The sequence below is a fragment of the Poecilia reticulata genome, linkage group LG16, assembly GCF_000633615.1.
Source record: "Poecilia reticulata strain Guanapo linkage group LG16, Guppy_female_1.0+MT, whole genome shotgun sequence".
NCBI lineage: Eukaryota > Metazoa > Chordata > Actinopteri > Cyprinodontiformes > Poeciliidae > Poecilia > Poecilia reticulata.
This window is the reverse complement of record NC_024346.1, coordinates 10441783-10455266: the sequence shown is the minus strand read 5'-3', so window position 1 is coordinate 10455266 and position 13484 is coordinate 10441783. Positions and strand designations below refer to the sequence as shown.

The window sequence follows — 13484 nt, the reverse complement described above, 5'->3', positions numbered from 1 at the left end:
AATTTGCAGCCAACTTTATTAGCAAAGGTTGGTTTCCAGACATACTGTCATTCAGTCAAATTATGATTACCTATTGTTTTATACTGCCTAGTTAGTTCATATTTCTTATTCATTTAGAAAACCTATAAACAACTCTGGGGCAAAAAAACCAAAAATCATGTAATATTATTTAGTACATCTTCAGCTGCTATCTCAGTAGTTGTCTTTTCGTTGTATTTTCTGTTGCAACTGTATACCACATAAATGAAAACAATCTCAAACTGGCTAATGAATATTCAATTCAATTTAGCTCAGTTTATGTACATAGCACCAATGCATAGCAAAGTCTCAAGTACAAGACGCAAATGTCTGGTTCATACAGAGAAATATAAAATCAATTTTATCTAATTATTACTTGCATTTCAATTGGATTCTAGTCAAACTCAATTTATCAGGCAACTTATGTTTTCTATCTAAGGCATGATATCATCCATCCATCCTTTGTGTATACCTGCTTGTGAGGGTTTGGTGATTATCTTCAGCAGTCATTGGGCGAGAGGTGGGGTACGCCTCTCAACACACAGACACACAGGACAGACAACCATGGGCGCACACACACATCTGTTCTGCACTAGTTTAATAGCTGGTTACTTTCTCAGCTTACCTGAATTACATTAAATAGTGTTTCTTGTCATTTTGGTCCACAGATTTGCATGAAATGACCTATAAATCCACGTTTTATGGGCTTTTAAACATACTTCAAAGTTGTTATTTTTTCTGCTAAATTGAAATATTTTTTGAGAATACAGAACTGATATTCTCAGAAAGATGAGAGGGCTGAGTGGTCTGACTCATTTCCTGTAAGTGCATCCCTGACCAGCCTGTATGCACTGACCAACCACTCTAGTACGCAAGCGGTAACTCTTGTATATTAATTCACTCTGACAGGAAAGTAGAGCATTAGCAAAGATTATTTTTTTCTCACACCCTGACTCTGATGTATATATTCAGCTTTAATAAATTTTCACCCTTACAAACCACTGACTTCAAGGTTATCTTTTTTTCCCGTCTAAATAAAATACCTTGAGATCATTCTGTCTCATAGGCATATCTGTAAAATTTCCCTTTCCAGTTAAAAGCTTGTATAAAAATCTAACCTTGACACTGTGTGTATTTTTATCATTGGTCCTTGACTTCTATTGAGAACCAACAACAAAAACCATCTATAAAAATGCAGAACTCTGTAGCTGTATGATGTTTATTATGAAGGGGACAAAATGGTTTTACCGACGTTAACACACAGCAGTATTCTTATCCCTCTAGTGTTCAATGATTTTATCACAGCAACATACACCTGCCAAGCTAATTGTGATTATTATATGACAGCCTCTCAAAGGGCTGCCAGCTGTAACAGTCAGTCGTTTAATCTTTCTCCAGATAACTTTGATCATATCTCCATAATCGTCACTACTATCTTTATTTTCCTGCATTAATGCGTTGCACAAAACTACAGCCCAATTCTTAGACTTTTTCTTTAATCATTAGTGACAGTTGAAATTTGGAGACAGTTTGGTGTTCCAACAACCCAAAAAAAAAAAACTAAACCCCACAGATTAAAGGCGTGGGGGGCATTATGCAAAACTGACTTTTGTGAGCTTTATGTCATGTTATTATGTCATTCCCTCATCAAGCACATACCCAGAGTTTTGACTCAATCATGCATGTTTTAGGGATCCTTGAATCTTCAGTGGCAGCCATTCATGGTGCCTGCAATTCTTCACCTATCTCGCCAAAGTTATTCCTTCCAACTTCAGTCAGGTCCAGAATATCAGACCTGTCACAATAAATGCACTTTACAAAATCTGCCAAGCAAAGGGATCAAATATCAAGTCAGAATTTTGCCTTTTCTTACAAAATGTAAGTGGCAAAGTTGGCATGCATCGAAGAATATTTAGATACATATTAGTGAGGATGTACAGGTGAATCTAACAATAAAGTTATTTGTTCTGTAGTTATAGTGTCCTAAATTGGTTCAAACAGTTCATTTAAGACCTAGTGTGTGACTTTCATGCCCATGATGAGTCCATGTAAACTTCACAATGGAACTGCATGACACTTTGTAAGGAAATCTCAGGTACAAAAGCTACTGAAATCCCAGCATTTTTCATAGGGCACCTTTGTGGGAGGACAGAGGTGGTTTCCCATTGCTGAAATACAGGTCTTGTTTCACTGATGCATTCAGAGAGAGTGGCAGAGGTCAGAGGGAGTTACACAGTCCTGCAGGTGAGTGCATGAATCATTGAGTGGGGGTTTTCACATAAAAGTATTTGTGTGTATGTGTCTTATTTCCAATAGGAAATATGAAGGGAATCTTTTCTGATTTTGATGTCACCGTGGATTCCTTCACCGTGTGGCGGCTTGCGTCATTCTTTGTGTGCATTCACACGGGCTTGTCTGTGATTCGTCCAGTGATTCAGTGTGAGGAAGAGGAGTACGTGGCAGATATGTTGACCTGGTTATCATGCTATGCAGCGCCTGGAAGAGAGGAGACCGGCTGATGCATGACTTGGATTTTGAGGTGCCAATCGAGCTGCGAAGCTGGGAATTGAGTAGGGAAATGGGAATAGCCCCCCTGCTGGTTTCTAACCCTCGCAGTGTTGTTTGGAGTTTGCATTTATCATTCATTCTAGCAAAACAAGTGCACATGTGTGTTTGTGTGTGTAGAATGTGTTTGCCCCAGCGTTATATTTTATTACAGGGATCATCTTTTCTTTATGTCTGTGGCTATAATTGCATCTGCGGGATGTTTTTTATGACAGCGTTGTCACACATGTCTCCAAGCTCTGGAACTGAATTAAATTAACCCAAATAAAGCCTGGTGTGTGGAGTACGGAGCACTTTAAAGGTAACAGCTGAAAGACAGCTGACGACTAAAAAGCAGGAAGGATGAGCTCTGGTTAAGCATTGCAGGATTATTCCACAGTATTAAAAGAAAGAAAACCTAAAACTTGTGAGCATTTTTGAATGTCAAACGCAGCTGCTAATGTACCATGCCCCTCCTTCAAGGCTTTCGGGGTTGGAGCCAGTTCTCAGATCTTTGGCCGGCCTAGATAGCAGCAGCAGCAGCAGCAGCAGTGGCAACAGTAGCAGCACCCATTAATGCGATTACAGCTTTTAGTGAGAGATTTTCAGGGCCAATTTTCTTCCGAGGCGTCATTAGTTTGTCCTGTTTTCTTTCTCCCTGTTGGTATGTCCGCAAACAAGAATATACACAATCAGTCCCAGCATCTGCCGTGGGCATCGCACGGAATGAGACGCACACAAGTCATTCCACACTTGAATATACAATTACACATGAAAGCATATAGCCTTCAGTACCATGCTCCATCCATACAGGCAAGCCAAACCTAATTTACATTTACAAAAACACAAAAGAGCCATAAAATCTCACCATGAAGCATCTCCTCAAGCTTTTGTTTCCTCCGTTCCACCGCCGTTTTCCCACGCACACAAGCCCAACCTTTGTTTCTATCTGTTGACAGCATGACACATTGGAAAACACACTCTCACTCACTCTGTTGTAAACAATCTTACTATGGTGATAGAAAATTTATCTCCTGGCTCCTTTATGTTTATTCCCTAACATTTTTTTTATTTTTTTTATTTTAAGCATCTACGCTGCCTTACAAAAGTATTCAAATGTTTTTCACATTTTGTCACAATGCAACTAAAAACAGCAGTGTATTGTTATATAATTTTAGTTAGCGGAGATGTAGAATTGAAGCAACATGATAGATTTGATCCAGATGAAATGTGTGTGGTCTGGATTTGTATTTAGGCCCCTTACATTAATACCTTCTATGTTGTGACATTTTGGGTATGTCTCTACTTCTATCCCAGTTCCAAGTCTTTTTTACCCTCCAACGGGTATTCTTCCATAATTACCCTGTGATTCGCTCCACTTCCCCATCAACTCTAAAAAGCTCCAGTACTCATGCTAGGCATTATACTGTCATTTTGTTTGTCCCAATGTCAAGGAATAGCTTGTGTTTATAAGTTATAAGTTGAAATTATAAGTTCAACTTATATTGAAATTATAAGTTGTTCTTTAGTATCAGTTGCAGTACTTCTTATTATGCTTTTTAAGAACCTTTTGATTACTGATGCAAGATGCCCATTATAATATGAAACCCTCTCTCATTATTCTGTGTAATCAAATAATGATTCCTCAAAAACCCATGTCTAATTTAAAACCCAGAGTTCTCATCTTCTTAGATGTGCATTGCCATTACTTCTGGCTTTCATCTTTAGCAGGTTCTCATCTGCCATGCTGAGCGTGTCGCTGACTTCTACTTAACAAACCTTGAGGTGCTTCTTAACACTTCAGCGCGGCAGCTTTATTTCATAAAGTCACCATTTATTAAACCTCAAGGCTAGGTCCCAGCAAAAGCCTATTGAGATATTGAGGTCATCTTATGGGAAAAAAGGAATAAAAGATTCCTATCAAAGATTGACTGAGCACACAAGACAGCATATTCAGCGTCCTGTTTTGTTTCAGCAAAGTTAGAATAGAGAGTGCCACCTGTCCTACAGGGGGAGCTACCTGGCATGCAACATCACACCCATCTTATGAATGTTTTGTCTCTAATTGTTTGCAGTCCAATGAATTTTAGCACAGAATTTATGCCAACTATTTAAATCCTTTCACTTTTTTTTGCCTGACTAAGACACTCAGAGATGCCAACTTTGTTTTTCCACTTCAGCTAATGGCTTCCAGGATGTGTTTGTTCTTGTGAGAGTTGGTTGATACAGTATATGTTTGTGCTTTCCCGTGCGTGTGCTCCGGCTCCGTGTGTGTATTGGTAGGCAGGATGAGCATCCCTTCTGTTACCGTTGCTGTCCCTTCATTTCACGCTCCGGCAGCTCCGCGTGAATCCTCTTCCCTTGGCTCATTATCAGTGCTGTTCAATGAACGCACATCCCACCAGAATGCTGGGTAAAACCGAATTATTATTCAAGTACGGGGGTCAGTGCAGACGTTACGGCTCTCTTTTTGTTTTGTGTAGTTATTACTTTTCCTTCAGAAGTAAGTGAGCAGGATGCAGGACACATCGGTACTGCAGATTACTTGTTGAGGTATTGAATCTTGAAGCACCTGAGCTGAGATTGATGAGCAGCCGCGGAGCGTCTGGTGTCATTATTGGATGCTCATTGCACTCTTCTCTCATTTCTCTTGGCAGGGTCCAATGTGCTCGGAGCAGAATTCGGCCACCTGCCGGACAATATTACAGTGTTGGAAGGCGAAAGCGTCACTTTGAGGTAACTCCTGTTTCTACACCTGCACCAACTGATTACATAAAAAAAAACATGCTTGCCCTTCTACTGCCTGTCATGCATCTTTAATTGCCAAGTCTGTGTCTCATAACTTCAATTAGAAGTTCTAAAATGTGCATTTTTATTAGCTCTGTCTGTGTGGCTAATTGAATAATATTAAACTTTTAAATTCAAGTGCTAACTTGATTTATAGGCAACACTAAAGGGCAAAGATGTGCTGAATGTCTTGAAATAAATGCATCTTACATCTCCTATTATATATATACCATACTAGTTGGATAGACTATCCACCCTCAGATCACTGACTTGCTCTTCAACATTTTTTTTTTTTTTGGTTTGAACACTAGTCATCTACATTCTTAAATCTGTCAGACATTATCTTTTTTCATGCAGCAGCTAAGGCTAATGTAAGAAATTAGAGTTGATTCCCTTCTTGGTTTTGACTTGTATCTGATCAGTTTCTCCTCCCTGCTTCTTTTATTTAAGAAATATTTCTAACATATGGTCTCTGGAGTGGATCTCGGGAACATTTATTAAGCATTTGTTATCACACTTCTACTCAGATCATCAGTTTTATCTGCAATCCATTCAGAACACAGCAACCAGAATTATCTCTAAGTTTAGTAAATACACTCACTTCACTTCAGATTTTACTATCTATACTGGGTCCCAGAAGATTAAAACACCTGGATTCACCTACAGGGCCCTAACAGGCCAGGCTCATAATAATATATGTTGTTTTTTTTAACCACAAACAGAGCTAGTTGTTTCTTTTTGTGCCAAGCCTTGGATATCCTGGTTTTTCCTCCAATTAGATTGAAAACCAAAGTGAGGCTGGGCCTTTCAGTCTGTAGTTCCTAAGCTGTGGAACAGTTTGACCTTGAAACTTTGTTTTGCAAACTCTATCAGTGCTTTTAAAAAACAATGGAAAACTTTTGTATTCATTATTTTAATTGTGTATGTTTATATTTGTTTCACATTTGATTTATGTTGTTGTGCAGCACTTTGTGACACTTTGTGTACTGCACTTCTGTTTCGGTAAAAGATGCTTCATAAATAAACTTTATCTACTTTCCACTTCCTTACTTACCAACTAAGTCAAGTTATGAGGATTATTTTAGACATGTTGCAAAATGCTTCGGCATGTGCATCCAAATCTTGAACTGGTATAAACCACTACTGTGAAACTGTCAAAAAGCATAGCACAATCTTATACTGTGCTACGCACAGTTATTCTCTGTACTGGTGCAGATTCACTCACCGTGACATGCCGAATGCTCAGAGCAACTCAAAGTGCAATTCTGATCTACTTTTTAACTAGGCAAACTAATATTTATTTGACCACTTGGGGATGCTAATAGACTATGAGCTTTCATCTCCAGCTCATAAAGTCTTCCAAGGAAACAAAAGAAGATTGTGACAACAAGACAAATGTAATTTCTCTTACCTGATGCAGTGGAACACAACAATATTGAGTACAAGCAAGTTGACATGACAGGACTTAACGCTCCACTTAATTTTATTTCCACATGTTTAATGCATTTAAGACTTGTTTTGAGGTACGCCAACATGCATAGCAAGCAAGATAAAAAAATATGACAGCAGCTTCACCATGCGGATCACGGGCAAACTCAATTTGTAAGAATAACTTACAGTGCAGGATGCACTCATCTTGCACTGTGTAATATTTGTACCTTAGGGAAGATTTCATAAAATGCCAATGGTGATTTCATCGAAAAACTATTTTCTCATCTCTGGATACCTTTTCCTTAAATAAATAGTTGGATTTTGTTTTAGTGTGATACTATGCTACTGCCATAACAAATAATTTATTTTAGAGCGTTAGGCCCATCTTTTTCAGAGGAGTCAATACATTTGTCCTTGTCCATGGATGGGTGAACAGCCTCTCTGTCCAAGCCACACCTATCTTACTGTGTGTGATAAAGTAGAAATCACAGCTTTCCCTGACTCCCAACTGAGGGGAGGAAAAGAGCCAACTTGCTTTTTTTTTTTCCCTGGCTGTGACCTGGCTTGGCAGTACACTCAGCAATACCAAAAAGACCTCAGTCAACATTACTTAAATCACCTTTGAGTCTTCAGATCTCTAACAAATATGAACAAATTTGTCTTTTAGTTACCAGGCTTTTTCCCTTGAAAGAAGAGTCGACCTTACTTTAAAATCAAACATGGTGTTGTGAAGCCAAGTACAATTCTGTCAATATTTGTCAGCATCAGCAAGTCTCCACCAAAGTTGGAAATCAAAGAAGCAAGATCTATATTGTCATCAGGACATGAAGCCTGAAGCTGCTTTATTGATGTTGTGAAGTCAAATACATGAGGTTTATTTTAAGCAAAAGACAAACTTAGGCAACAAAACAAAATAAGTCAGTGTGACTTATTTCTCTTTCATTCTAAGTTATTCTTACATTTTCAATGACTTTATTATCAAGCGTAAACTACATTTCCAGAGTTGATGACTGCCACATGGATTAATCAGCGCAACTTATAATGAAAACATATCTGCTTGGTTATAGTCTGTGTTGGTCAGTGCATAGCTGTTAAACAAAAGACTTAACTGCTTTATTTTCATGCAAATTGCTTATGCCCAAGTGGCACAAATACTTGTGTTATGCCTAAGACAATGCTGTTGTGTTGGCTTTGATGCGGCCCATTAAGATGAGGCTCAGTTGATGTTATTATGGTGCTCATTTCCTCTGGGCATGCAGTCTCATTGCAACAGCATCAGTGCAGAAGTGATTAATTTTAAAAATAGATTATTAGACGATGTGTGTACATAGATAATGAATTTTTATGGAGGGATTTATCACTAGATTGTCTCTCCATTTAAACCCACAAGCTACAAACAGTGTACTAATCTTTATGAGTAGGATAAGAACGTGGTGTGCTTTTAGGTCTCATGTCGACCTGAACATCAGATCAGTGCCTTGCAGTCTGTTTGTTTTGCTCTGGTTGTTATGCATTGTGTCGCTTCTTGTAAGTTGGCGAGTGATCTACCTCAGAGATATTTATCCAGGTCATATCAATTAAACATGAGGACTTCAGATTGTTGGTTTCTTACTAGTTGAAGCTGGTTAAGGACATCTAGTGGCCAAGCTAAGCACTAGATGTCAAAGCTTTGGCATTTGTGTCAGGCTGTGCACAACAACACAAAAGCAAATTACAGAGCTCCTGCAAAAAGTGCCATATTAGTTCTCATTGTTTGACAGATTTTTCAATGTATTGCTGTTAACTTTAATTTAGGGAGGAAAACTACTTTCTTGAATTGTAGACCAAATAGGTTTTCTAAGATTACTTCCCGACAAAACAAATTACTAAGCCGCGAATAATGTTATACAGCCTCTTCTCATGTAATGTGTTGCTCACAAGCTGTTTTCTGACATATGACTGATCTTAGACAGCCAAATGTGTTATCACTTCAATCCCTTTTCTCCAGGAATGCAGCATAAAACGTTTGAGTGCATTGCAGAATAGTTAAAGACAAATTAAAGAACAAAGGTTGCAAAAAAAATGTAGCTAGACAAAGCAATGCTGATTCAGCAGATAGGGTCATTGAATAGTTTGATGGGAATGATAATGAGGTAAATGATGTGCTGTTGCCTTTGCAGTCACAGCATTTTTTCTTAAATGAACAGAGAGCGCTCGCTCATTCTCATCGAAACAGCAGCAACAGACGGGTTATTTTTAGAAGAATGGAGGTCGGGTTCTTCTGTAATGCTAAAAAGTTTTGCAGAAAGCTGTCCAAGCATGCAGTATAAACACAATCTGTTTCATACAGCTCCTGACATTTTTCTCATGTCACAACTGCAAACTTTTAATGTATTCTAGCTCTGCTTTATGTAATAGACCAACACAAAGTTGAACACAATCGTGAAGTGGAAAGAAACTAAATTTTTGTAATAAAACTTGTGAAGACCTCATGGAGCACTGTTTGATGCATTTTCTGCACATAGAAAGACAGCAGCTCAACTCACTTATTACCAGAGAAGTAATTGTGACACGCTGCAGAGAGCTGCACGTCAGGTGGGACCATCTGTGGACGGGATAACTTATTTCTTTATGCACTGCAAAACTCTGGGCTTTATAGATGAATGATGAGAAGAAAACCAGTGATGAAAGAGGCCACATTATGATCATGATGCTTTTCATCAACAAGAACAGAAAACCTGGTCACAGATATGGGGGGTAAATATTAGGCAGTCTTAAAAGACAACATGTTAAATGGAGTTAAAGTCCAGACCTAAGTTCAATTGGTAATCTGTGCCCAGACTTGAAAGTTGACATTCATACATTTTCTCCTGTTATTCTGACTGAAGTTGAATTATTTTGCAAAGAACAGACAAAAAAAAAAATCAGTCTCTGTTAATAGGTGTGATAAATATACCCAAGGAAGACTTGTAGCTTCAACTGCAGTAAAAGTTAGAATACCAAGTTTTGGCTCAGGTGTGCTGCATGTATATGCACATTACACTTACTGTATTTTTGCTATTGAAGATTTATAAAAGCATGTGTTCTTAAACTAACACTTAATAAATAATCGTGCTTGTCTATTGTGTACAATTCCAATATAATACATATTAATACATAGTTCATATTTGAGGATTGTGGTTTTAATGGGAAAAAAAAATGTAGATTGTCATTTGGTATATATTCTTCTGCAAGTCATGTTTTTTTACTCAGTTCAAATTAGAATGGTCTGTCTGAGCTCAATTATTGTTTTATATATAAAAAAACAACAATATATTTGTTTATCCTCTGAAGCTTTGACTGTGTACAGCATGTTTTGCAAGAAAGATGATCATTTTGCTGCTAGATGTTATGTTTTGAAGTGAAAATCCTGCCACTTAAAAATCACACTCTGCCATCTAACAGATGTCAGATCGACGAGGAGGTGACCCACAAAGCTTGGCTGAACCGCTCAAACATCCTTTTCACGGGGACAGATAAGTGGTCCCTGGACAAGAGAGTGACGCTGGTCAACACCAGCAACAGGGAGTTCTCCATCCTCATCGACAAGGTGCAAGTAACAGACGAGGGACCGTACACCTGCACCTTTCAGGCCAACAACAAACCCCGCATCACCCACGTCTACCTCATAGTCCAAGGTCAGCAGCTGAGATGTGACAACTGAATTTTAATGTGTGGCAGTTAAATGCAATGAATGATTAATAGACTGATGCATCCGGAGTCTGCATTTTTTATGTGTGGTGCAATTTTAGACATTAGCTATGCAAATATAGTGCAGAAGAAAAGTTTATCATACACTCATTGTTGGTAAGAACTTGATCAATGTTTGACTCTTAATAATGCATTTGAAATGATCTTTTTTTCAAGATGGAATTAATTTATTACAGATTTTTTCTGTTATTTGAAAACATGTGTGAAGTAAAGTCAAGATTTACACATACCAACCCGTTAATATCTGATCAAATGTCCCTCAGCAAGTTACCGACAAACAACTCAGCATTTATGGCCAGCCTTATCAGCAATCGTAGACTTTTTTTTTAAACTGGTTGGTTTACTGGAAAGGATTGATCTTTTGTGAATAGTTCACATGTCTTAGCAGGGTTGAAGTCAGCATCATTGTAGAAGTTAATTTAGCTGCTTTATCTGTCCTAAAACCTGTTTTGACGAGTGTTTGGGATTCATGTTTTCAGCATTTTGGTAATGAGCGAAAGTTAAGTTGAAGAATTTAGATGTGGCCATCTTTCTTCATTATGTAAGCAATTCCACCATTATAAATGACATCTAAACCAACACACATTACAATAAACTGCCCTCATGCTTGACAGATGACATGGTATTTGTAAGTTTGAAATCCCAAGCTTGACTTCTTAAAGTCAAGGTGGTCATTACTACCAGAGTTTTACAACAAATAAACACTGACAGTAACTGCTGAGTGTAAAGGAAACACATTAATTTGTTTTTTAGATGGAAAACTGCTTTAAACGTCCTGATTTTTATCTCAACCTTATTGAAAATCTTTAAACTGCAGTTGAAAGTCAGGTCAGGATGAGAAAAATAAACCTTCTGATAATAATATTATTCAAATATCCTGCCAGAAATATGTCAGAAGTTTGCTAATAACTTCAAGAAGTGTGTGGTCAGGCTCCAACCTGGTAAGGAATGTTTAACAAAAATTAGATAGGGTGTGTTGATTTATCAATTTAAGCTTGTACGTACTATTTTGTAATCAGTATTTCAAATGTATCAGAATTATTATAAAAATTCATGCCAAAGGAAGTATTTCAACTAAACTAAACTATAAATGGTATTATTGATAGAGATTGCTATGATACAAATATTTAGGTTGTAATTACAGCATAGCAGGTGACGGGGAATATGAAGGCGTCCGGCAGAAGAACTTAAATGCATTTCATATTTTGTTTCTATAGCCTGCTAACTTTCCATTAACCGTAAACAGAATTTTGGGCATGCCACGAATGAATGAGCATCTGTGTTGAGTAGATTAAATGCACAGGAGGCAGTCCAACTGTCTGACTAAATACAGTGACTGTCAGCGTAGGCTCATGACTGAGGCTCAGTCATCACGTCAGCAACTCAGTGTAGTGAAACTGACTGATTTTGAGTGACACAAAGTATTGATGCAGGACTGCCGGGAGGGCCTCACACCCCCTATTTACAGTTTATGGTCTGGTAAATTGTTGTATTCATATAATAGTTACATTGCCAGCAGAATAAAACTACAGATAGATGTATTAGTTACGTTTTGCTTAAATGTAAATGATAAGGGTTGGTCACAGGTGAATATAAGCCACTTTACTAACACATTTAAAAGCAGCTATGTCTGCAGGATCTGAAAGCTGGCAAGGATGACTGTTTATGTTCAGCTCCAGGTTGCCTCCAATTGAAGTCAGAGCTTGGTAGTACACAAAATAATTATACCCCCGAGCAGTAGCATCACTGCAATCTGTGCTTTATCACTGCAAGCCTTCCACTCCAGAAAGAAATAACATGAAAATCCTCAGTTGATGTTACAAATTTCTGAGCCAAGCTCATTAAAAATAATGATATGTGGTCATTTAAATTCAAGGCCCATCATGATATCAGACTAAGAACATATGTAGTGCACCAGTACTTTGAGTTTAGGGTCATTATGTTAAAGGAATACAAGAAAACAAAAATTCCTCCAAAAGTGAGTAACCTAATGGATGTTCTTCCCAGCTAAGGATGAAATGAGATCAAGTGTTAGAAGGAGGGCATTTTAATGTTCATTCGCAGGAGCTTAAAGATCTATTGCATTTTAAGTAGATGGTCGACCATATTGTTGCACAGTTCAGTAAGCACCCAGGCGCAGATCATTAATCAGCTGATTGCCTGTCTGTCTGAAACGCAAAAAACCTTAACACCTTAATAAACTGCAAGGCCAAACCTTATCAATAATTTATGAGAGTGAAAGGTGATTTTGAGGTCGGGTTTTAATGGTGAAATCTTGTTTTTTCAGTGCCAGCAAGAATCGTAAACATCTCAAAAAGCGTGTCGGTGAATGAGGGAGAGAATGTAAACCTTTATTGTCTGGCAGTCGGCCGGCCGGAGCCCACAGTCACATGGAAGGACCAGAAATGTAAGCTACTGATTCTTGTTTTCTTGTTGTCACATCCAGATATCTTATGTTAACACCCTTGCCTTTATCTCCCAGTCTATACGCTCATCCCTGTCCATATTCAGCCAGCTGAAGTCTATCCATGCTTTCTTTTCCAACCTGCAGGCTTATCAGCATTCAGCTTGCGTCCATCTCTTTATCCTTTGTCCCTGTGTCATCTCTCTTAAATCTAACAGTTTATTCTGTCCCCTGCCTAAATCATTTTGCATTTCTCCTAATGTTTTGTCCTGAATACCCGCACATTACACGTAATTATTCCCACTGCACCACCTATAATTGTCGACATCTGTCTTCATCCACCCTTGCAGCCTGCGCCACACTGGCCGCACGGCTACACTGGGCTTCAAATCTGACTTTTTGCTTCTGGATGTGTTTGAATTCATGATGATGTCATGAGTGCAGTTTTTGTAGCATACAAGCTCACATCTTTGTTGTTATCAGTTCAGACTGAGACAAAACAATCTTTGCGTTGCCTCTGAAAAGTGTCAAGTGTAAAGACTTTACAGCTCTAATTGGGAGCACTGATTTT

General features: G+C 38.2%; 1 protein-coding gene across 2 annotated transcripts in view; it reads left to right on the top strand.

Annotated features, from left to right (window-relative positions):
* The window catches only part of iglon5 (IgLON family member 5), a 119288-nt gene extending 106304 nt beyond the window's left edge, over positions 1–12984 (top strand). For both annotated transcript variants that reach the window (XM_017309609.1, XM_017309610.1), the window contains exons 2-4: positions 5220–5298; positions 10204–10436; positions 12797–12984. In XM_017309609.1, the coding sequence (XP_017165098.1) occupies positions 5220–5298; positions 10204–10436; positions 12797–12969 (485 nt within the window). In that variant the 3' untranslated portion in view covers positions 12970–12984. The remainder of the gene's footprint in view (positions 1–5219; positions 5299–10203; positions 10437–12796) is intronic.
* The last annotated feature ends 500 nt before the right edge of the window (positions 12985–13484 follow it).